The sequence below is a fragment of the Myotis daubentonii genome, chromosome 11, assembly GCF_963259705.1.
Source record: "Myotis daubentonii chromosome 11, mMyoDau2.1, whole genome shotgun sequence".
NCBI lineage: Eukaryota > Metazoa > Chordata > Mammalia > Chiroptera > Vespertilionidae > Myotis > Myotis daubentonii.
This window is the reverse complement of record NC_081850.1, coordinates 43,913,046-43,938,573: the sequence shown is the minus strand read 5'-3', so window position 1 is coordinate 43,938,573 and position 25,528 is coordinate 43,913,046. Positions and strand designations below refer to the sequence as shown.

The 25,528-nt window shown below is 37.5% G+C and overlaps 1 protein-coding gene across 6 annotated transcripts in view; it reads right to left on the bottom strand.

Moving 5' to 3' along the window:
• Positions 1–25,528, bottom strand: part of VPS13A (vacuolar protein sorting 13 homolog A) — a 206,911-nt gene that overhangs the window by 34,201 nt on the left and 147,182 nt on the right. For 5 of the 6 annotated variants that reach the window (XR_009447628.1, XM_059656963.1, XM_059656964.1 and 2 more), the window contains 15 exons: positions 24,386–24,515; positions 21,468–21,700; positions 17,521–17,674; positions 16,896–17,042; positions 16,613–16,694; positions 15,482–15,551; positions 14,117–14,222; positions 13,004–13,117; positions 11,886–12,031; positions 10,609–10,690; positions 9,247–9,360; positions 8,334–8,409; positions 8,099–8,262; positions 6,278–6,323; positions 6,045–6,168 (listed from right to left, as the gene is read on the bottom strand). Coding sequence is in view for 5 of the 6 variants with exons in the window: in XM_059656963.1 (XP_059512946.1) it covers positions 6,045–6,168; positions 6,278–6,323; positions 8,099–8,262; positions 8,334–8,409; positions 9,247–9,360; positions 10,609–10,690; positions 11,886–12,031; positions 13,004–13,117; positions 14,117–14,222; positions 15,482–15,551; positions 16,613–16,694; positions 16,896–17,042; positions 17,521–17,674; positions 21,468–21,700; positions 24,386–24,515 (1,788 nt within the window). In the remaining variant the exon portion in view is untranslated. Of the gene's footprint in view, positions 1–6,044; positions 6,169–6,277; positions 6,324–8,098; positions 8,263–8,333; positions 8,410–9,246; positions 9,361–10,608; positions 10,691–11,885; positions 12,032–13,003; positions 13,118–14,116; positions 14,223–15,481; positions 15,552–16,612; positions 16,695–16,895; positions 17,043–17,520; positions 17,675–20,196; positions 20,347–21,467; positions 21,701–24,385; positions 24,516–25,528 lie in introns of those variants that run through there. The other variant, XM_059656968.1, reaches the window with a different exon arrangement.

Here is a 25,528-nt window from a genome sequence, read left to right as displayed (position 1 = left end):
TTAAAACAAACCAAAACTTAATGTGATGCAGTAAAGGCAGTGCTCAGAAGAAAATTTATCGCTGTGAAAGTGAACATTTAGAAAAGGCTCCAACATGGATAATCTAATTTAATACTTGAGATACTAGAAAAAGAAAAGCAAACTAAACCTGAGGCTAGCAAGAGGAAAGGAAATAATAAATATTAGAGTAAATGAAATAGAAAAATAATGGAGGGAATCAATGAAGCCAAAACTTGGTTCTTTGATAAAGTCAACAAAAATGACAAAACATTAGCTGGACTGACAAAGAAAAGAAGAGAGATTTAAAGTGACTGAAGAGCCGAAACTGGTTTGGCTCAGTGGATAGAGCGTCGGCCTGCGGACTGAAAGGTCCTGGGTTCGATTCCGGTCAAGGGCATGTACCTGGGTTGCGGGCACATCCCCAGTGGGAGATGTGCAGGAGGCGGCTGATCGATGTTTCTCTCTCATCGATGTTTCTATCTCTCTCCCTTTCTCTCTGTAAAAAATCAATAATATATATATATATATATATATATATATATATATATATATATATATATTTAAATATATATATATATATATATAATTAAAATGACTGAAGAAATAAACAAGCTGATTAAATCTATATGAAAAAAAGATATTGAATTAGTAATCAAACAATAAAAGTCAAATCCACATGGCTTCTTTAAAAATTTTATCAAATGTTTAAAGAAAAATGAACACAAATCCTCCACAAACTCTTCCCAAGAAATGAAGAAAACACTTCCTAAATCATTCTATGAGGACAGTTTTACTCTCATACCAAAACCAGACAAAGACATCACAAGAAAACTACAGACCAATGTCTCTTATATCTATCCAATCTAATAAAAGACAAAAAGGGTAATTAGCAATACCTCCGCTATGCTTCCCATTGGCAAATAAGGGCGAAATGCAAATTAACTGCAAACAAAGATGGCGGCCGGCAGCCATGCAGCTGAAGTGAACATGAAGCTTGCTTGCTCCAGTGATGGAGGAAGCCAAGATTCCCCGCCTGCCGCGGCCCGGCTCTGAGCTCCAGAAGCAACAATGTTTCAATTATAGAAGCTAAACAAACCCCAGATACCTGCTTTCAGTAGGCCACGGCCTCAGAGCTGGGAGCGCCAGTAACAGCAACAATGTTTCAATTATAGAAGGTAAATAAATCCCAGAATTAAAAAAAAAAAAAAAAAAGTAGAGGCTGGGAGCTTCAGTTGCTCGCTAGCCTGAAAACGGCCCTCAGCCCCTCACCCAGACTGGCCAGGCACCCCAGTAGGGACCCCCACCCTGAAGGGGGTGTGACCAGCTGCAAACAGCCATCATCCCCTCACCCAGGCTGGCCAGTCACCCCAGTGGGGACCCCCACCCTGATCCAGAACACCCTTCAGGGCAAACAAGCTGGCACCCACCCATGCACCAGGCCTCTACCCTATATAGTAAAAGGGTAATATGCCTCCCAGCACCGGGATCAGTGGAGCCGAGAGGCCTCCCAGCACCGGGATCAGCAGAGCCGAGAGGCCTCCCGGCACTGGGATCAGCATGACAGGGGGCAGCGCCCAAACACCCTGATCGGCCCTGCTCTGTGTGTGACAGGGTGCGGCACCCCAACCACCCCCCCCCCCCCGGGCCCTGCTCTGTGTGTGACGAGGTAGAGCCATAACCTCCCCATCAGCCCTGCCCTGAGTGTGAGAGTGGCAGCGCCCCAACCCCCTGATTGGCCCTGCTCTGTGGGTGATAGAGGGTGGCGCCTCAACCCCCCCCGCCCCCCCACGGGCCCTGCTCTGTGTGTGACGGGGTAGAACCATAACCTCCCCATCAGCCCTGCCCTGAGTGTGACAGTGGCAGCGCCCCAACCCCCTGATCGGCCCTGCTCTGTAGGTGATAGAGGGCGGTGCCTCAACCCCCCCGCCCCCCCACGGGCCCTGATCTGTTTGTGATGGGGTAGAGCCATAACCTCCCCATCAGCCCTGCCCTGAGTGTGACAGTGGCGGCGCCCCAATCCCCTGATTGGCCCTGCTCTGTGGGTGATAGAGGGTGGTGCCCCAACCCACTGATCCGCCCTGCTCTGTGTGTGACAGGGGACGGTGCCCCAACTCCCCTATCGGACCTACTCTGTGACAGGGGGGAGCTCCTCAACCTCCTGATGGGCCCTGCTCTGTGCGTGACAGGAGGGAGCTCCCCAACCCCCCTGATGGGCCCTGCTCTGTGCGTGACAGGGGGTCACGCCGCAACCTCCCCATCGACCCTGCCTTGAGTGTGACAGGGGGTGGTGTCCCAACCCCCCAATCGGCCCTGCTCTGAGCCCGACCAAGGGCTGCACCTAGGGATTGGGCCTGCCCTCTGCCACCCTGGAGCAGGCCTAAGCCAGCAGGTCATTATCTCCTGAGGGGTCCCAGACTGCTAGAGGGCACAGGCCAGGCTGAGCAACCGCCCCTTCCCCCCGAGTGCACAAATTTTTGTGCACCGGGCCTCTAGTTAGAATATAAAGGTAGTTTTACTTCTTTCTTTCAGTTCTGGATGTCTTGTTTCTTTTCTTGCCTAATTGCCTTTGCTAAAACCTCAAAATCATTAAAAAACGTTTTAAAAACACACACATAATAAATAGTACCTGAAATAATGAAATTTAGGAATAAAATTAAGAAGATGCATACTGAAAACTCTGAGACATTATTGAAAGAAATTAAAGACCTAAATAAATGGAAAGACATCCATTTTCATAGATTGGGAGACTTAATGTTGTTAACATAGCATTAATCTACACATCCAATACAATCCCTATTGAAGTCCCAGCTATCTTTTTTGCAGAAATTGATTTTGGAAAATGGTACTAAGATCAGTCAATGGGGAAAACAAAGTCTTTTTCACAAATGATGCTGGGACTATATATACACATGCAAAAGAAAAAAAATTGAACTCAACCTCTCTTCGTACACAAAAATTAATTGAAATGGATCAAAGACCTGAATTTAGAAGATAAAACTATTACTCAGCTAGAAGAAAATATAGGTGTAAATCTTCATGCCCTTGGATTAGGTAATGCTTTTTTATATATGACACCAAAAGCATAAGCAACCAACAAAAATACAGATACAGATAAATTAGACTTAATAAAAAATACTATCAAGAAAGCTAAGCCAGGAGTGGGGAACCTATCTTTCTGCCAATAGCCATTTGCATATTTGTAACATCATTCGCTTAATATAACTCACTTAATATACATTTATGTTGCTATGAAAAAAGCTCCTAGATTTATTGAATTTTGAATCCTGCCAGACCAAATGATTGGCAGGGCCAAACCTAATGATTTTGAGGGCCTTATATAGCCCTCTGGCCAGGCATTCCCATCCCTGGTTTAGGTTATCAAGTTTGTGATAGTTACAACAGCCATAGGAAACATACTACTAGTATAGTGTAAGAAGAATCTCTTTGCATTATTTCCTGCAAATGCATGTGACTTTACAATGATCTCAATAAAAAAAAAAAGACTACCACATGTCAAGCAATATTTGAAGTGCTGTGGAAACAAGAGCCACTGCACTCATAGAATTTGCATACTAGGAGGGGAGACAAATAAACAAGGGAAAATGTGCTTGTGTTAAACAGTGATAAGAGCTGAAGAGAAAAAAAATAAAGAAGGAAAGAGAGATATGAAGTATCTGTGGTGGGGACAGGGAATAAATTGAAATTTTAGGATGGCAATGGAAGGCCCCATTGGGAAGACAACTTCTGAATAAAGAAAGTGACCATGCTGACAAAAGAGGGAAGAGTGTTCTAAGGAGAGGGGGGAATAATTCCACTTATAAATCCCTGATTTTAAATCAATGCTCTCATATAAGATGAATGGGGCGTGATATGGTGTGGGGTGTGTGTGTGTGTGTGTGTGTGTGTGTGTGTGTGTGTTGGAAAGGTACTGTAGAACCTTTCCAACCTTCTCCTTTGCTCACTCTACTCTAGGTGTACTGGTCTAGCTGTTCCTTAAAGAGGCCAAAAATACTATTGCATCAGGGCTTTTGTCTCTTTTTTTTTTGTTTTTATGGGCATTTTTAATCCTCACCGGAGGATATTTTTCCATTGATTTTTAGAGTGGAAAGGAGGGATGGAGGCAGAGAGAGAAAGAGAGAGAAACATTGATGTGAGAGAGACGATGGGTTGTCTCCCACATGCACCCTGACCTGAGTCTAGGATAGTGCCGTAACTGAGGTACATGCCCTTGACCTGGAACTGAACCCAGGACTCTTCAGTCCATGGCCTGAAGCTCTAACCACTGAGAAACCGGCTAGGGCCTGCATGAGGATTTTTTATTACCTACTATTCCTACTGCCTTTAACATTCTTCCCACATGGTTCACTACCTTGCTTCCTTCATGTCTCTCCTCAAATTTAATCTTGCCAATGAAGCTTCCCTGAACATCATATATTAGCCACCTTCCTCCCCACTACTTTGGACTTCTTTACTCTGATTTATTTTCCTTCATAGAATTTTTCACCATTTAGTATACCATATGTTTATCAGTGTACTCATTTCTATCTATTATTTTCCCAATGGAATATAAGCTGTATGAGGACCGGGACTTTGCCAATTGTGTTCACTTCTGGCTCCCTGAGTGATTAAAACAGTGTCTAGACATATAAGATGCTCTCTAAAATGTGTTCAATCAATAAATATTCATATGTGTGTATTAGATCAAGCTTGTTAACTGTTCAATCATTTTACTTTAATTTTGTTTTCCTAATATATTAATTATTCAGAGAAATGTTATGGAAGATTTGGAAAATGTTTGTAGTTTTGTCAATTCTTGCTTTCTAAAGAGTGAGTCTATTGTGAGTTGAGTGCAAGTTCAAAATTGTTATCTTATTGGTTAACTGTTCTTTTTGTCATTAGCTAATTACCTTATCCATAATAATGCTTTTTTTGGCTTTAAGGTCTATTTTATCTAATATTACATAGTAATCCTATTCAGAGAAATAATGTATACCTTAAAGCCAGTCAGTTCCTTCTCAAATTGTATCTTCTAATTTTAAATATTCTGATTCCAATGTTGTTTTTATACAGTTCAATTAGATTTATCCACCAATTTATATTCTTACATCTGGTTCCTGTAACCCACTTCCCCTTTCTGCTTTCAACATCCTTCTTCACAATTATATCCTTTATTAGTTTTTAGTCTTATTTTTATAAAAATGTTTTATTTTGCTGAAAGGGAATATAGCTGAACATCCACAATTGGGGTAAAGCAGTATGAAATACTGACTTAAGAGGAGCAACTCATACAATGACAATACTTATCTCTGTACGGCAGTAAGCAAAAGAAAATACAAAAGGAAATAGATTAGAAAAATATCCAGCCATCTAACTTTCTAAATTAGGTCTCATTAAAAGGAATAAAATAGAGAACAATAAAAAATAAAAATTAAAAAGGAAAAAAAATAAATTAGGTCTCAGCATGAATTTAATCAATTGTGATACATACGTGTGCAAATTTTTAGAATAGAGGTAACAATAATGCAAATACTAAATTTCAGTCTTAAGTTACATTTAATTTTGAGGAAGAGAGGACATATTTTAAGATTTGTACCAATGAAGAGACATAAAGGAAACAGTTGTAATAACCTTTAACAAAATAATATTATGAAGAAAGGTGAACACAAATGAGTTTGAACCCAGAATAGAAAAAGCCATTTATTGTTCCCCCTAAAAGGCAACAATGTAATATTTGCTAATTTTATAACTGACATGTTGCATTACATTGTTGTAATTTATTCTGATAAAGATAATGAAAAAGCTTGCTTGTCAAACCTTTGTTGCCAAGGCTGCTGGGAATGGATGACAAATACAAAAAAATTCTATCAAGCTGAAGTGATGCAATGGCAACAAGTTAAAAAATATACCAAAAGTAATTAGGAAGATCATATGCAATTTGCCATATTTCAGGTTTCATAACTGAGTACCTCAAGCCATATAGCAGACTTATTTCATTTCTCATGGTTTAAGCATTTCACTCATACCCTACATCAAAGAAAGTTTACCTTTTTATTCCCTGAAATGTACTGCTAGCCATGTCTATGATGCCTCCAGTTGGCCTTGCCACTGCTCCAACTAAACCTTTCCCAACACCTTTAAAGAAACCAGCTGCTCCTTCTTTTTGAGCTCCTGGAAATAAAAAAGACAAAGCTTTAGGCAATTAGATTAAGAGTGAAAATTGAATCAACTTGTGAAACACTTGGTAATATATGTTACCTAAAGAAACTATTATACTTGCCTTTGATTGGCTTTGTAACAATTCCTGTTATGCCACTTACAAAACCCTAAAAGGAAAGCACAATTGAAAATTTGTAATACTTTCACACAATGCCTTGACGAACCAAATCTGGTTTCAAAAAAGTAAAAATACAGAGTTGTGCTTTCTACATACATAAGAATTAATGTATTTCCTAAATATTTTATTTAAACAGAGTGCTTTTGGAGATTACTGACATATTTTATATAGATCACAACACACTACTCCTCCAACATGCAAATAATACTTGAAGGAGTGTAAGTTATATATCTATTTCCTTATTTAAAGAACATGGCTTTAAAATATATTTCTGCCCAGCCGGCGTGGCTCAGTGGTTGAGTGTTGACCCATGAACCAGGGGGTCATGGTTTGATTCCCAGTCAGGGCACATGCCCAGGTTGTGGGCTCAATCCGCAGTAAGGCAGCCAATCAGTGATTCTCTCTCATCACTGATGTTTCTCTATCTCTCCTTCCCTCTCTCCGTTCCTCTCTGAAATCAACTTAAAAACCCCCACAAATCTTTAACACTAGATTGCCCAAGGAAGTCATTTTGACTGCTTTTTAATTTCAATTAGAAAAACAATTATGTATATAAGGACACAATGTCTTAGAATTTTGTGACTTTTTGTACAACATATAAATGCGTTTATTAATAATTGTAGTTACCTCCCCCTCCTTCATTTCCGGTATATATATATGTGTTATACCTATATTGCCCAAAAGCAGTCATTTTGACTGCTTGGGAAATTATGACTCTTATTATTGAATTGAGTAAATTTCTTATATGACCAGTTCGGCTCTGTATTGGAATAACAGTTTTCATTTTTTTTCGATGACCATCACATGATAACATACAAGTACATGATAAATTGTTGATACTTGATAAGTTGCAGTTGCTCAATAAGCTAAGCTAGTACCTGTTATTTGAATCTTTATGCAGTGATACTTGTTCTAATAAGTTGTTTATTTTATTTCTTTTGCGCCCTAAATTCATGAAAGAAATGTCGAATAGAAGTGAGTTATTGGAAAAGCTAAAGAACATAAGTGAAGAGTGCTCCGATATTATCCTTTCACAATGCAGTCATTTTGACTGCTTTTGGGCAATATAGGTATATACTAAATTTCAGTCTTTCTAGTGTTAAAATAATTATCTATATCTATCTATCTATATCCTACATAATAAAAGGCTAATATGCAAATAGAGCGAACGGTGGAACGACGGGTTGCTACGACCAGCACTGACCACCAGGGGGCAGATGCTCAATGCAGGAGCAGTCCCTGGGTGGTCAGTGCACTCCCACAGGGGGAGCGCCACACAGCCAGAAGCCTAGCGCAGCAGCGGTGGCAGGAGCCTCTCCCACCTCTGTGGCAGCACTAAGCTGTCAGCTGGACATCCCCCAAGGGCTCCTGGACTGCGAGAGGGTGCAGGCCGGGCTGAGGAACCCCCGCCCCAAGTGCACGAATTTTGTGCACCCGGCCTCTAGTATATATATAAAAGGCTAATATGCAAAATGTCCCCTCGGGAGTTCAACCAGGAGACCGAGAGCTCAATCGCTCGCTATGACGTGCACTGACTATAAGGGGGCAGTTGAGGAACAAAGGAAGGCCCTGGCCAGCAGCTGACAGCCAGGAAAGGAAGGCCCCAGCCGGCAGCCAGAAGGCCCCAATCAACTGATCACTGGCCAGGCCTAGGGGCCCTATCCGTGCATGCATTTTGTGCACCAGGCCTCAAGTAGTAATAGTAATAATAATAATAATAATAATAATATTTCTATAACATTCACAACACTGGGAAAGTCTTACAGAAACTAAGCCTTTTCCTCCTCGAGTGATGCCTTCTCTAAGACCAGCCGGTTGCTTGTTCATGGCTTCTCTCCTCTTCTGTTGGTAGTCTTCATCCATAGTTATAGCTGCTACCCCTTTAGCCATAGCACTGGTGATTTTGGAGGCAGCACCAGCTAATCCACCTAGGAGAAATTAACATATCTTTAGTAAAAGCAAATATATAATCACATTCGCGAAGCATTCTGTTTCTTACCAACAGCTCCCCCAACTAATGCCTTCAATCCTAGTGCCATTCCTTCCACAAACTCTTCAGGACCCTGGATGGCTCCCTAAAGGGTCAAAAATAACAACAAATAAGATTATGTTTACCTTTAAAAGTGCACTAATTGATATGAAGAAAATAGTAGCGACAAAAAAAAAACACATGTCATCCCTGAGAAAGTGACACCAGAAGAAAACTTCACATTAACAGAAGTCTCAGATATTTCATGACATTGCAAGTGAAAAGGATTAAGTGTTGCAAGTTATTCCAAACTCAGGAAAATGGCTATTCATCAAAGTGTACAAAAGATGTTTGTTCTGTATGTTGTATGATAAAAAAGTGAACACACACTACCCTTGATAATTTTTTATGAAATAAAAACACTTTCATTCCTAATATATCTAATGTTTTAAATTATATTGTACAAAATAAATATGTTTTGCTATTTTTTCACTATCATCTACTCTTTTAAGTGTGAAAGTAGCAACATTTTTTAACATTCTGGCAGAAATTTTTAAGGGACATAGAAAAATCTTAATTCTGCTATTGATTGAGATTGCTTTGCACAGTGCTAGCTGTGCATACTATTGTGCATAGCAAAACTGCCTGTCCATAATACTCTTCCTTCTACTAGAGTGTGAAGTTTACCCACCTTTAATTTTACAACAGAGCACTTAAAATTCAGTATATTTGTTTAAAGTCTCAAGTTTAAAATCTGAGGGAAAATGTAAAAATTTCCTCCCAAATTTCTCAAAAGCTGTTAACATTGTTTGCTGCAAAATAATGTGCCTTTGTGACTCACAAAATCTATTTACATCTGCAACTCAAGTTAACAATTGGAATGCATTATTTTTTCAACAGTATCTGTGTGATATGTTGCACAATGCAAGAACAACTGTTTTACCTGGTAAGGTTCATAGAAAAATGCTTCTACACCTTCAGAAAATTCTCTAATCAAGCCAAAGGGATTTCCCAAAACTTCAAGTCCAAGAATGAGTACATACATTTGCCTAATGGCCTAAAAAGAAAACATAAACATTAATCAATTTGGATTATCAGGCTTAGTATTTTTTTCTTAAATTTAGTACACGCATCCAATTTTTCAGGCTAATATCCTTATCATCAATTTCAATACCTAAACCATATATTACCTTATTCATCACTAGTCAGTTTTTAAAAAGCAATTCAGTGTTATAGTATTAGAAATAATGTAAGATTTACATAATACTTTAGAATATTCAAAATACTTGTACTTTTACAACTATACGTGAAAGTTGTTAATACTACCATCATTTTATAGACTGGAGAAATATACAGGTCAAATGATACCTAGGGCCAAACAGAGGTTGAATGGCAAATCCGGAATCCAAACCCCAACCTCTTGAGTCATGCTCAATGATCTGTCCATTATCCAACAGCTGTCTCAGATGCCCTATAAGTTTATAAAAATACTGGAATCTTTTCAAATGTGGGGAAAAAAATCCACTAAAATAATATATCTAGAAGACTTAGTAACTCAATTACATTAAAAATATCCTGTGTTTGCCCTCACAAGTTTGGCTCAGTGGAGAGAGTGTTGGCCTGCACACTGAAGGGTCCCAGGTTTTATTCCAGTCAAGGGCACATGCCTGAGTTTTGGGCTCGATCCTCAGTAGGGCGACATGCAGGAGGCAGCTGATCAATGATTCTCTCTCATCATTGATGCTTCTCTCTCTCTCTCCCTTTCCTTCCTCTCTGAAATCAATAAAAATATATTTTAAAAAAATATCCTGTGTTCATCAGTTACTAATAGTTTCCTTTGAACCTAGTTTTTTAAGTAAGTGTGGTGAATTACTTAATATTTTATTTAAAGGTTTATGCATAGTCTACATTGTTCCAGAAAAGATTTGGGTACATAGCTAAAAATTAGGACAGAAATTATAATGGCCATTCTTTTTTTTTTAATTTTTACTTATTGAATTTAGAAAGAGAGAGAAACATCAATTTGTTGTTCCACTTATTTATGCATTCACTGGTAGATTCACATATGTGCCCTGACAGGGGATCAAACTTGTAACCTTGGCATATTGGGATGAAGCTCTGAAAACTGAGCTACTTGGCCAGAGCCTCTTTCTACAATTCTGAAAATAAAAAAAAAAAAACATGTCTTAAATTTTTGAAAATGGCTATTAACTTCCTTGCAAAATCTACATTATATAGGTACAGACACATACAGTTTCACTATTTTATATCATTCTGCCCCTTGGTAAAATAATCTCAGACAAACCTGTTTTGAATAGTGTCTTACTACTTCAGACTGCAGTTCAGATGTTGTATGAAACTGATAGTTGAGTTCAAAAAATGCAAGCCTGAAAAAGAAAACACATTAAAAATGTGTAAATGTGTAGGTATGTGCATGGAGAGAGGGAGAGAGGCAGAGAGGGAATAAAATCTTTAATGTTAAGATTTCATTTTCTTTAGAATTTTTCTCCAAATCTTTCCTTTCAGTCTTTTCCCATGCCAACCAGAAAACCTACTCTTTTACATACATCTCTGCACATTCTGGTCAAAAAAGCTCTAAAAATCTGGTGAAAGCTATGGATCTTACCCTCAGAAAAGCCACTAACATACACACATTTTCCGCATAATTTAGAGGATCAGAGAGCCTCTGGATCTATGGACATGATCTTGTATTTGTCAACTTAGTCCTATCATGGCCCACATAGAAAATGTTTGACACACTGAGATAAATGTAAGTGGTTGCTCAAGAGTGGCCAGGGTTCATTGCTGCAGGGCCTGCCTGAACAGCCTACTGCTGAGGAATGAAGGTATGTTTACTTATACCCTGTTCCCAGCATACACCCAATCAACTAATTGGAAAGCTCTATGCTAGCAGTTAAGATAGCAAGATTAGAATTCTCACTTTATTCCTGATATGATGTCTTCAAATCTGTTCTTTAATTTTACTGTTACCTAACTTTACCCAGACTCAGATATCTCTTACTGGACTGACTGATTCTTATTATTTTTAGTAACAGTTCTAGGTGGTAGTTGAAAAGGGCATTCATATCTGAAGTCTCCACTCAGACTTGGACTCTGTTTGGTCAGATACTCTATCTAATAGCTCCCACAATTACTCAAAGTTAAGTTCCTGATGGTAACATTTAAACTGATCCCTTCATTTCCCCTGTCATGACATTCACTTTTTCTAGTCACATATACTTTGAAGAGTCTTGATCCGCCTTTAAGTCACATCTTTTAAGCACCACACCTTTGGGCACACACAGCTGCTTAGAATTCTTCTCTAAGACCAGACAAGACTTAAAGAGTGCACCAACATGCATGACTCCTGTCTCTATTTCTTAAGGAAATTATTTAACAACTAATTTGTTTTTCAATAGTTAAGGATTAACAGATTTATGTTGCCTAAGTTATGTTACACTTAACAACAAAACCATCTTGTGCCTAAGATCTGCAGTGTACTTTACACATTTTTCACTTATAAATTTTTGGTGAATATAAAATGGACTTTTCATTAATTTGTAGATTTGAATTTAAACATACTTAAAAACTACATCTTGTACATCTGTAAGAGTGGCACCAATACTCTTCAGCAAGAGATTTAAAGAACTAATTGCAATGAATCCTTCATGCTGTTCTGAGTCTTTAGCTGCTTCTTTACCCGAACTCAGTGAAACACTTAAATGCAACTAGAGAGAGAGAGAGATAAGTATTTAAATCAGTACCTTCATAATGACAATATTAATTTTTAATATTCCATTTTATTTTAAAGTCACTACACCACAAATAAAATTTCAAAGATATCAAGACTGTGCCAAATTTAATAAGTGAAAAGTTTAAAAGATTTAAAATCTAATACAGTTCTTTTTAAATTTTAAATTCAGCAATGTATGATGATATATTTAGCTCAATCCAATTCTTTTGGTAAAGCTAAGAAAATATTAACATTTATACATTGTTAGTGACAATAATATCTAGAAGTTAAAGTTGCTGAAATAATTATCTCCACAAGTGAATTTTTCAACTATAAGAACTAAGGTAGCAGGATGTTAAAAGCACTTTTGTATTATATAGATAGACATGCTGTATACTCAGCTATACAATAATTTTCTTCAAGTATTCTGTAAAGTAACTCATAAAAACTTTGCGTTAAGAACTTATATTTAGTTCCATCCAATCTTCAAATCTTAAATTAAGATTAATTTATAAATTAAAATGTATACACTATAGTTAGTACTGTACTGCAAACTTCAAAGTTGCTAAAGGAGGAATCTTAAAAGTTATCATCACAAAAAATAAATAAATTATAATACAGTATACGGACAGATGGTAACATATTGTGATGATCATTTCACAGTCTATACAAATATCAAATCATTACACTGTACACTTGAAATAAATTAAATGTATCAATTACAACTCAGTTAAAAGAAAAACTTATACATACATCATACACAAAATTTAGAAAACTGTCATTAAATAGCTTAACACTAAGGAAATCTGTTAGGTCAAGACATAAACATATAAACACATGCTGTGGGTAGCTCCACTATTAGTTCCATATGGTGAAAATTATTATAAGAATAAAATTTTTAAAGGGTTATTGAATTTGCTATTACCTATATTATCACAGATAATAAAAATAACTTATTTTCCCCTACCTTGATAGGAGATATATGAAAATACTCATAGAGACTGACTTGTGATGAATCTACTAATGAAACTGTTTTATATTCTTCTTGGAAAACTTCTATATCTTTATGAAAAAGTTCAACCTATAAAGGAACATAAAGTATTAAAAACTTAAGGGACCTATCTTCAGGAAGTAGTTAAGCCAATAGCTCACACACTGCAGAACACTCCCCTGTAATATCCAGATCCAACATCATTCATAATTAGGAAGATAATGCCTGAGGAGAGAAACTAATATTTCTTTTGTTAGGAAAGTTCAGTCTGTCGCTCGTAAACTGATAAGCATAACATCTATGTTTCCATCTAATCCATTAAAAGACACTAAGCTTTTCCTCATGTGACTACAGATTTTACTCGAAAAGGCCACTAACCTAATCCATTTGTTTTTGTTTTGTAATAAATAATGTATTTTTTTTTAATAGTCAATTATTGCACTTTTTTACAATTCTTGCAGCACACCAGTGTGCCACAGTGCACCAGTTGAAAATCGTTATTCTAAATTATTAATCTAAACAAAAGTAACCAAGGAAAGTAAGATTGAAAAAAACACAACAGTAATGTGAACATGACTGATTATCCTCTTCTTCCTACTATTGATTTAAATCTTTCCTCTTATTTGCTATCTCATGTTTAAAAGACTATTTTAACTTGTCTTGCTTAAGACTATTCGTGTCTTCCATTATCTAAAAACATGATTTCTGCCAATGTACTCACCACAGCAGCGTAATAAAAATATTTTTAAAATGAAACAAAACCATTTTAACACTTTAAGAATTTATCAGGAGGGTTGGGGGGAGGGGAGGTAAGAGATCAACCAAAGGACTTGTATACATGTATATAAGCATAACCAATGGACACAAGACACTGGGGGGTAGGGGAGGCCATGGGAAGGTCAAGGGAAGAAAAAAAAAGGAGACATATGTAATACTCTTCGTAATACTTTAAGCAATAAAACAAAAATTAAAAAAAAAGGATTCCTTTGGCGGGGGGGAGGAGGGGGAGAAAGAATTTATCAGATAGCTAACATTTTTCTCAGTCCTTTTCCTAATCCTTACCGTCAATGCTATTATTTTAAGTCTTACCTCCGTTTTTTCAGTTACTTCAGCTTCTGTCATAAGTTCTGCTAATGCATAGACAAACCCAAGATCTAACCTGAGATCCATTTCTTGAATCAACACTTTGAAGTATCTATATTACAAAGTAGAAAATATGAAAGGTCATCAATTAACAGTATTAAAAAAATTAGATAAAGAAAAAAGTATTAAATATTAGAACTTTCTAGAGGAATGTCATGGTAACACTGTTCATAATAGCAACAAACTCAAGTATGAAAATGCCTATAGAGAGGAAATCTATAAGTAAACTGTGGTATACAGTCATCGAACATTATTTATTAGTGTTTATAGATAAAGTCTAGCTACATACCACAAAATGAATACATTTTAGTAAAAAGCTTAATAAAAAAAAGCAAGTCCCAGGAGTATTGTATGGTTTGAAAAAAAAATTTTAATTAGGAGGAGAAAAGGGAAACTAAGAAGCATAATGTTTAGGTACACATTAGATAGACATTATTTAAATTATAATAAAACTATAATTTGAAAAGCAAGGGAATAGCCCAGGCCAGTGTGGCTCAGTTGGTTGGAGCACTGTCCCATACATTGAAAGGTGGTGGGTTCAATTCCCAGTTAGGGCACATACTGAAGTTGTGGATCCGATCCCTGGCACTTGCAGGAGGCAACCAATAGATGTTTGTCTCTCACATCCATGTTTCTCTCAAAAAAAAGAAAGAAAAATCAATGAAAAAAATCTTCAGGTGAGGATTTAAAAAAGAAAAAAGCAAGAGAATAATGTTTGTCTTGGTAATAGGGCAGAGAAAACAAGAAATAAGGGAATAATACATAGATAAATGTTTCTATAAATGTTAGATTTCTTGGACTGGGTGGTGACTGAATTTGAAAATACTATTTTCTCCCTTGTTTCTAACACTATGCAGTAATTATAGAGAACTTGAGAAAACAAATAAACAAAATGGGAAAATAATAAAATGCCCATAATTTAGAAATAACTTTTGTTAATACCTAGGTGTATTTCATTTAGAGCCTTCTGATTCTCCACAATTATAAAATAATTAATAGACGTTTTCTATGACCTTCATAATTTAATATAGTACATTTAAATCTTTGACTTATTTAAAATTTACTTTTTCTAAAGAGCACAGTTTAAATCAAAACATTAAATAAAGATCAACCAAAGGACTTGTATGCATGCATATAAGCCAAACCAATGGACATGGACAACAGGGGGATGAGAGCATGAGTGGGGGGGAGGGGAGGGAAGGGGGTTAATGGGGGGGGGGGGATGAGGACACATTTGTAATCCCTTAATAAAGAATTTAAAGATAAAAATAACATTAAATAAATACACAAGGAATGTATTAGGACACTTACTTAATACGTGATATCTGGGAATGCCCTGCAGATCTCATGACAATACTGACATCTGTAAAGGGCTTGGGTGCTGTAAAGGGTAATAAATATGATTAATCCCATGATGCTTTAAAAAAAGATAAGCAGCATTTTCTTACCATGTAATACACATTACAATGGCTAACTAAATTATTTACTAAATGGTGAATATCAATTAAAATTACTAATATTTGCATGACCCATTATAGTCTTAATTTCAGACTCCAGGATTGTTTTTGTACATTATCTATACTCCCTCTGAGGATTACTAATCCTTTAAATTATTGAGTTTAAACTAGAAGCAAGCATTAGAACCATCAGGGAAACTTTGTGGAAACACAGATTTCAGGATCTTGCCCTTGACTTCTAGGTGAAAGGGCTTGGGCATTTATACTGGTCAATAAGTTTCCAAGCAGATTATGAATACTCCTTTAGATAGTTTAGTCAGTGGTATGAAGGTAACTGTGGAAAGAAAAAGGAGGGAGGGAGCAGGGTAGTGGGAAGAGAAAAGAAAGTGAGGGGAAGAGCAACAGCAAAGAAAGAAGGGAAGAGAGGATGGAAGAAAGGACTTGTAATAATTCTCAACTGGGGATTAGCACAGTTCCTGTGGTTATAAAACAGTCTGAAATTGAACTTCCTCACAATTTATTCAAAGGTCTCATTGGCTTTTAAATCAGAGTTTTAAACATGGTAATTTTTTAAAAGTAGCATTTCTAAACATTAAAATATATATTTCTAATTAATCTTTTCTTCGGTATTCAATCAGAGTTTTGTTGAAGTTAGCTGAGTAAAATGGTTTCATTTCATATTATTATAGTAAAATAAACCAAACAGTTAATACAACCACTTTTATAGCAATCTAAAGATATATTGCCCTAACCGGTTTGGCTCAGTGGGTAGAGCATCGTCCTACGATCTGAAAGGTCCCAGGTTCGATTCCGGTCAAGGGCATGTACCTTGGTTGCGGGCACGTCCCCGGTGGGGGTTGTGCAGGAGGCAGCTGATCGATGTTTCTCTGTCATCGATGTTTCTAACTCTCTATCCCTCTCCCTTCTTCTCTGTAAAAAATCAATAAAATATATATATATATATATAAAAAAGATATAGACAAACCTGAATCCATGGTGACTGACTTGGGAGGCTTAACAGGATAAAATACAAATGGAAATACAGCACCATGTATCTGGTTTTGGATCTAAAAAACAAACAAACAAACAAACAAAACCCAGGTTACAATGTTCATATGTTAATTATTAAACCTGACTAAAATAACAAGATTTAAGAAGGAGAAGGAATCAAAAAGTCTAGTCCCACACTGAAATGGAAGTGCTAAAATAGACCATTAGAATAAATTAGTTTATGTTATAATATAATTTGACTATCTATTCAGACTCACCTGTATTCTATAAATTTGAATTCTAAATGATGATTGATGTGCAGATGTGTTATATTCCACGTTTAATGCTGGCAGATAATTTCTTCGTATAGCTATTATATGTGGTTGCAGAATTTTCATGTTATTGCCGCTAGGTGTAAAGCGAACCTGAAAAACATGGCATCCCCCCAAAACACATAGAATTTCTATTTACTCATAACTGATTAAAATTAGAAATGTGTACCAAAATTTTAAAAATACTAATTAAAATAATAGGCTAAATATTCAATTAGGTTTAGAATGAGAACTTTATAGCCCATATCCATACAATTCACAAAAACATTCAGATATTCCTTAGAGCTTGGCTGTATCACTTTTTATGTAAACTTACTAAAATTTACCCAAAACAAGTGAGAAATATAAAATAACATTAAAAATAATTAAAAAATAAAAAGTTACTGGCTTGTTAACCAAGGAATAGACCACTAGTATATCAAGAGAAAGTCTGAGTTTTTAATATTTATATTAAGTATGTATGATAACATTCACTGTTTTGTAAGGAAATAAGACTTAAGTATTAACTAGTGATTAATCTAATTATAATAGATAAAAATTAAAACTTCATATCAGTACTTAAAAATATTACCGGAATATTAGTGTCCAACTCAATAACCTTATCTTCTGAAGGTGAAGATTCAATATATTCCTTAAATTCTTTCTCTAACTTCTCAGTGTGCTTTATACTCATTGGCTTCCATCTTGCCTTCTTCTTGGGCTTTGTCTCCCAAACCACATCAGAACTTACATATGAAAGCAAAAATCATGGTACTAATTTATATACATTTTCATTTTAACTGGTTTATTACATGAATTACAAAATCTTGAGTAGAAATTTTGCAATATCCTCAATTCAACCAATCACATTAAATTCCTACTTAGGCACCATTCTAGGTAGTAGGAATTCTAGCAGTGAACATGACTGCCATTCTTTAGCTTCATTTTAGCTGAGGACTGATAGAAAGAACGTCATAAATATAGTAACTTAGCATATTTAATATATTAGGAGGTGAAATGCTTTTGAAAGAAGAAAAAGTAGACAAGGAAAGGTGGACATGGAGTATTGGGATATGCAAAGTTGTGGGTTGCAGTGTTAAAAGTGAGTAGTCAACAGGGGTGTCATGGAAGTAAGATTTCAAGAACTTAGAGATCAGGGAATTTATCCAGAAGACAACAGGCGAACATTTCAAGTAGAGGGACCAGTTAGAGCAAAGACTCTGTGAGCATGCTTGTAGTATATGAAGAAGAGCAAGGAGGCTGGCATACTTGGAACACATTAAGAGTAGAAGACGAGCCTAGCCAGTCTGGTTCAGTAGACAGAGCGTGCGGGAATAAACCCATCCATGTGTCTCTCTCGCATCAATGTTTCTCTCTCTTTATCTGTCCTCCTACCTTCCACACTCTGTAAGTCAATGGAAAAATATCCTCAGGTGAGGATTTAAAAAAAAAGAGTAGAAGATGAAGACAGGGGCCAAATAATGGGAAAGCCTTGTAGGATACTGAAAAGACTTGGAGTTTTACTCTGAGATGAATAACAGTTGAAAGATTATGAGAAGATCAATGACATGATCTGACTTAAGCTTTGTTAGAAATACACTGCTGGGATAGGGGTAAGAGAAAAAGGGAATGATGGCCAGAAGCAGAAAAACTTATTAGGTGTTTAATGTAGTAAGCTGGGAGAGAAATGGTGAGGGCTCTGCCTAGGGTGATAACACTGAGGTAGTGAAAAGTGGTCAGATCCTATGTATGTTTTGAAGGTAGAGCCAGCACATAGCCTCTAGATCAGCGGTTCTCAACCTGTGGGTCGCGACCTCTTTGGAGGTCAAACAACCCTTTCACAGGGGTCGCCTAAATACATCCTGCATATCAGATATTTACATTACGATTCATAACAGTAGTAAAATTACAGTTATGAAGTAGCAATGAAAATAATTTTATGGTTGGGGGTCACCACAACATGAGGAACTTTATTAAAGGGTCGTGGCATTAGGAAGGTTGAGAACCACTGCTCTAGATGGATTAGATGTGGGGTGTGAGTAAAGAGATGAAACAAAATGATTCCAACACTTTTGGCCTGAGTAACTAGAAGGATGTATTTGTCATTAACTTCAATGAGGAGGCAGACTTGGTAGGATATCAGGAAATGGGTTTTAAACATATGATGTACTAGAGACCCGATGCACAAAATTCATATGCTGGGTGGGGAGGAGGGGAGGAAGGTCCCTCAGCCTGGCCTTCACCCTCTCGCAGTCCAGGAGCCCTTGGGGATGTCCGCCTGCCGGCTTAGGCCTGCCTGCTTGCTGCTCCTTACAGCTCGGCTTGCTGCCCCTTAGCACTGCCACAGAGGTGGGAGAGGCTCCCGCCACCGCCGCTGCCCTCACCAGCCATGTGCCCGGCTTCTGGCTGAGCAGCGCTCCCCCTGTGGGAGCATACTTTCCACCAGAGGGCAGCTCCTGTGCTGAGCGTCTGCCCCCTGGTGGTCAGTGCGCATCATAGCGACTGGTCGGTCGATTTGCATATTAGGGTTTTATATAGATAGATAGTCTCTTAAGTATTTTAGTACAAATTTTATGTAGGCAGCTGGATATACATGCCTGGAGTTCATGAAGAAAAATCTGGCTAAAGATGTATTTCTAGAAAATTTGGCTTATATGTGGTATTTGAAATCATAAACTGAAACAGAGATGAGGATTAGGTTTGAGAGCTCCAGGGCACCCAATGGAGAAGACAAGGAACCAACAAATGAGACTGAGAATGTTGGGAGAAAAAGAAAAATCAAGGTAAGAAATCCTGGAGGTCTGTCAAAGAAGTAATCTGTGTTAAATGTTATAAACTTTTAAGCAACAAGGGGGTTGGATATTGTACTTCGAACCTGGCAATACACACATCCCTAAGGTGCTCTGGGTAACACCATTTTCACGGTACATTGAGAGCCAAAGCCTATTGGAAGTGACTAAAGAAAAAAATGGGTAAAAAATAATTGAATGTAGTGAATATATGTAACTCTTTTGTCATGAACAACACTTTTGGGCAGTTTGGCTATAAAGGGAAGCAAAGAAATAGGCAGTAGATAGCAGAGAAAGTAGGATCAAGAAAATAAAATTTAAGTTGAGAAAAATAACACTGATGAGAACAATCCAAAAGAGTGTCAGAAATTGTGGACAGGAGAAAGAAAAGAGAGAATTGCTAGATCAGTGTCTCAAAAAGTAAAAGGGAACAGAATATAATGCAAAAGCAGAAAAATTTGTTTAAATACCACATATGATATACCTATGATAACTGTGGGTAAGTATGTCAGCATAGTATACAGGTAATAAATGCTGGTGAGTAGGAAATTGATATTGGGGGGTGGGTCTTTGAAAGTTCCTTTTTGATTGCTTCAATTTTCTCAGTGAAATTGATGCAAGGCAGTGAGCTGAGAGAAGAAATGGGGGTTTAAAAAGAGACAGAGTATGAAACAATCTAGGAAAATGAGAGAATTAATGAAACAAATCTATTTCAGTGAAAAACTGCCAAAAGAACAAAAAATCTACCCATATTCTAAAATTACTTCACTCTTTCAGTTTTAGTACGTAAGTTATTTAATTCTATTTAAGTACTCTGTTTATTCCTTCTAAAATTTATATTCACTTAATTTAAAAAAGATAGGAACCATGTGTTACTCCCACTTGCATTCACACCATAGCATAGGACATAGCCCATAACAGGTTGTCTATTTGACATTTTTGTTTAAATAATAAACATTTTTTAGGAATACATATTTCTAAGAAAATAGTTTTTAATATTCCTTTGAGAATATATTCCAGTCAATGAAGAGTTAGGGAAATTTCTAGATGCATTTATAAAAAAAAATTAAATCTGGATTATATATCATTTATACATTATACATCTTTTATATAAAGATATATGATATATATATACATATACATACATACATACACACACACACACATATCTGTACATTAGTTTAAGTTAAAAGATCCTTGTTATACAGACTGGAATCCAGTAATACCCTCAAATTAGTTACTAATACACATAAATTAATTTTACTGTAAGTATTTGTAAACAGGAGTATTACGGGCATAGGGAAAACAAAGTTTTACTAGTGGTGACTTATTTGGGGAATAATAAATACAGTATCACCTTATTAGCTCTTAAAGTGTTAAGGTGAAATTAGAACGTGATTGTCTTTATTCCTTGAACCTCTATTTAAGGAGCATCAACATACCCTGCGTTGTAGTGGAATAACACTATGGCGTGTTAAAGAAAGTAGACTTTTGATAAGTTGAATAAATCTAACTTTTTAGAGAATGAGAGAATGAACAACATAAAAAGGGATTTATGAATTTGATTTATCATATATCTTTATCTCAAGGGCAAAAAAAATCTCACAAGCATTTTAAAATTAACATTATCTTAGTATCATGGCTAATCAAAACAAAGATGTTAAACTAAATTATTTCAGATTTTACAATCACCATTCTTGATGATAAAGAACTGATCGTTTAAATTTATCCAAATTATGACGCATCTAACCTTGTAATGCCAATATAGGCTACTTCTTGCTTTGTGTAATTGTTGACGAGAGAAATTCCAACATCTTGTAATGCCAACACAATTTCTTGCTCTGCTAATTCTGCTTTCTCATTTTCATATGTCACTTTAAATACCTTTGGATCTTCAGTGAATAAAATAATGCGTTGTAAGCCTTCAAAGAATGAAACTAAATAAATAGTCTTTTTCCCCAAATTTATAGGTGTCATCATATCCTAAAATAAAACCACCAAAAAATAAAAAATTAAGAGTATGGCACCAACCAACATTTAAACTAATATTTAAAAAATGAGAATAGTAATGGCACCTCCTTCACAGGGTCAAACAAACTAAATGAATTAATATTTGTGTAACAATGGAAATTTACATAATTACAATAATTTGATATCTGCTTCTGCCATTACTACTATAAAGTTATTAGCAAGGAAGACACATCAATTATTCTTTTATTAATATCCTGATAAAGTCTAATTAAATAGTCTTCCTGTGTAGGCTTATCAATAACACAAAGCATTATTTTCTCGCCTTTATCCTAAGACTAACCAATGCATTATTTATTTTTAAGTCAGAAATTCATATTTCCTTACAGAGCTGAAGTAAATAGGATAAAACATATCTGACATCTCAATTGCATGCTCTACAAAACATGGATATTCAGCACAGGTGAGTAATTCTGCGGGAAGCCTTTATATATAAGCATTGCACTGTTATCAGGGTCTTGAGGTTCAATGACAAGATAAATACAGAAAATTCTAATAATTAACAGTTACCCATGAATTTCTAGTTAAGTAAATATTCTGATTAAGAAGAAATTTTAATATACAGTACACATTTGTTATAACCCACTGATATTAAAAACTGGAGTTGTTACTGTAAAATCAGTATCTAGGAACAAACATGTCGCTTATAATTCTTTCTAAAATAAAATATATAGCAATAAGCAAACTTATTTTCAAATATTTATACAGTATTTCTAATATTTCATAGTGGATTTCAGATTTAGCTTTATAAAATTCAACTATCATTTTGGCATAAATATGCAAATTTACTAATCAACAGATCAAATAAATAAGACGTTGGAATAGGGGTCAAATTAAGACGAATTTTAAAAGACTAAAAAAATTTTAATTTTTAATTGTTTAAAAACGATTTCTAAAAAGACCCCAATTTCTGAAAGCCATTGAAAATATTACTGGAAAATGTTTATGTACAACTTTATCATTATAAAAAACCATATCAATAATAGCTTGCTACCAGAAATAAATTCTTTAGTTAGTAGATCCCTAGATGTTCCTCACAGAAGTGAAAATGGCCTAAGATGACTGTCAATGAAAAGTATATCTGTTCATGAGGTGAATGCTGAAAGCCCCTCTCTAATTACAATTTACCTTTATACCATAACTAGAGGCCCAGTGCATGAAATTTGTGTGTGTGTGTGTGTGTGTGTGTGTGTCCCTCAGCCCAGCCTGCACCCTCTCCAATCTGGGACCCCTCAAGGGATGTCTGACTGCCCGTTTATGCCTGATTGTGGTGGGCAGTCAGACATCCCTCTCACAATCCAGGACTGTTGGCTCTCAACCGCTCGCCTGCCTCCCTGATTGCCCCTAACCACTTCTGCCTGCCAGCCTGATCACCCCCTAATCACTCCCCTGCCAGCCTGATTGACACCTAACTGCTCCCCTGCCGGCCCAATTGCCCCTAACTGCCCTCCCCTGCTGGCCCGGTCACCCTTAACTGCACATCCTTGACAGCCTGGTCACCCCTAACTGCCCTCCCCTGCCAGCCTGGTTGCCCCTAACTACCCTCCCCTGCCAGCCTGGTTGCCCCTGTCTTCCCCTGCAGGCCTGGTCACCCCCAACTGCCCTTCCTGCTGGCCCGGTCACCCCTAACTTCCCTCCCTTGCCAGCCTGGTTGCCCCTAAATGCCCTCCCTGCCAGCCCGATTGTCCAAAACTGCCCTCCCCTGATGGCCTGGACACCACCAACTGCCCTCCCTTGCAGCCTTGGTCCCCCCCCCCCAAATGCCCTCCCTTGCAGGCCTTGTCCCTCCCAACTGCCCTCCCCTGCAGGCCTGGGTCCCCCCCCCCACAACTATTCTCCCCTGTTGGCCTGATTGCCCACAACTGCCCTCCCCTGCCAGCCATCTTGTGGCGGCCATCTTTGACCACATGGGGGAAGTCATCTTGTGTGTTGGAGTGATGTTCAACTTGCACATTACCTATTTATTATATAGGACTAGAGGTCCAGTGCATGAAAATCCGTGCACTGGAGGGGGGGGGGGTGTCCCTCAGCCCAGCCTGTGTCTTCTTGCATTCTGGGAACCCTTGGGGGATGTCCACCTGCCAGGTTAGGCCTGCTCCCTGGGGGATCAGGCCTAAGCTGGTAGTCAGACATCCCTCTGGCAGCCCAGGAGCCCTTGGAGAATGTCTGACTGACGGCTTAGGCCCACTTCCCAAAAGGAATGGGCCTAAGCCGTCAGTCGGACATCCTTAGCACTGCTGCTGTGCTTGTATCCATCAGCCTGACTTGTGGCTGAGTGGAACTCCTCCTGTGGGAGCGCACTGACCACCAGGGGGTAGCTTCTGCGTTGAGCATCTGCCTCCTGATGGTCAGTGCACATCGTAGTGACCGGTCATTCCTGGTCATTCTGCTATTAGGGTCAATTTGCATATTACCCTTTTATTATATAGGATGGAAGCAAATAATGATGTAGGCAAAATAAGACTACTTCAAGTTTTAAACATTTTTGGTTAAGTTTGAATACTTTTTAAATCTTTGTCAGTTTATTTTAGTAATGCAGACATAAACATGCCTTAAAACTAGTAAGGCTGAAAGAGAATACTTTTTAAAAAACAAAAAAAATACTGCTGAGGACATCATGATAATCAGCCCAAAACATACATCTTTTTGTGTTACTTCACCGTGGCTTTTCCCACAACTCCACTTCAGCTTTCTAGAGCCCACTGGATCAGCCCATGTATAAAATACTGCTTTTCCGGGAGGGAGAGAGTCTTCTATTTCACTGAGAGAACTGACACAAATAGTAAAAACAGGCATTAAATTAAGGGTAAGAAAATGAATAAAGAACCCAAAATAATATAGTTCAGTAATTCCAAGTCAATTAATTGAGATTTATAATATTTCTGATTAAGAGTAGACTGAAAGTTTTTCCTTATATAATGGAAAAGTGGTTTTCTAAGAAAACGAGAATAGCCCAGCTTGCCGGGAGCCAGTCCATGCTTGCTGTTTCAAGGGACCTGGCATATATGGCATACTGTTCTTAATATGTTTGCTCACCTTCTTGGCGCTGTGTTTTAACCAAGGTCACCTCTCCGAGAAAGGTTGTTTCCCCAGGTAGGGATTTTCCCCTGAAGTTAGGGAGGGAATAAAACCCCTTAACTAAGTGCCAGGTGGGTAATTAATCACTTTAACTACGAACAATCATGCTTAAGCTACATAATCTTTACTCCCTGGAATGGAGATAAGAAACGCCCTAACCTTTGTAATAGAGATTGATAGGATTGAATCAACTGGTGTAAATATAGATGTAACAAGACAGCAAGAGACAGAACTTAGGAGACACAACCTAGGCAAAGAACCTACACAGAACATTCTCTAGAGACAGAAGAACTTCGCTGGAGAGAACATGGCAAAAGATCCTGGACAGAAACTGGCCTCAGAACCTAAAGACAGAACCTAGCGAGAGAACATGGCAAAAGATCCTGGACTGAACCTGGCTACAGAAATTGGCAAGAGAACCTGACTAGAACCTGGTGACTGAACCTGGCTGGAGAACCTGGACAGAACCTGGCTGGAGAACCTAGCGAGAGAACATGAACACAGAACCTGGCCGGACATCCTAACCAGAACTTCATTGGAGATCCTGAACAGGACTTGTCTGGAGATCCAGACCAGAACTTGGCTGGAGATCCTGGCTAGGCTGCTGATCAACTGAACGCTGTCTCTGTGTCATTCCCTCTTCGCTGACTCCATCCACACATTTGGGGACCCCTGGACCTGCTGGGGTTGGACCCCGGCACCAGC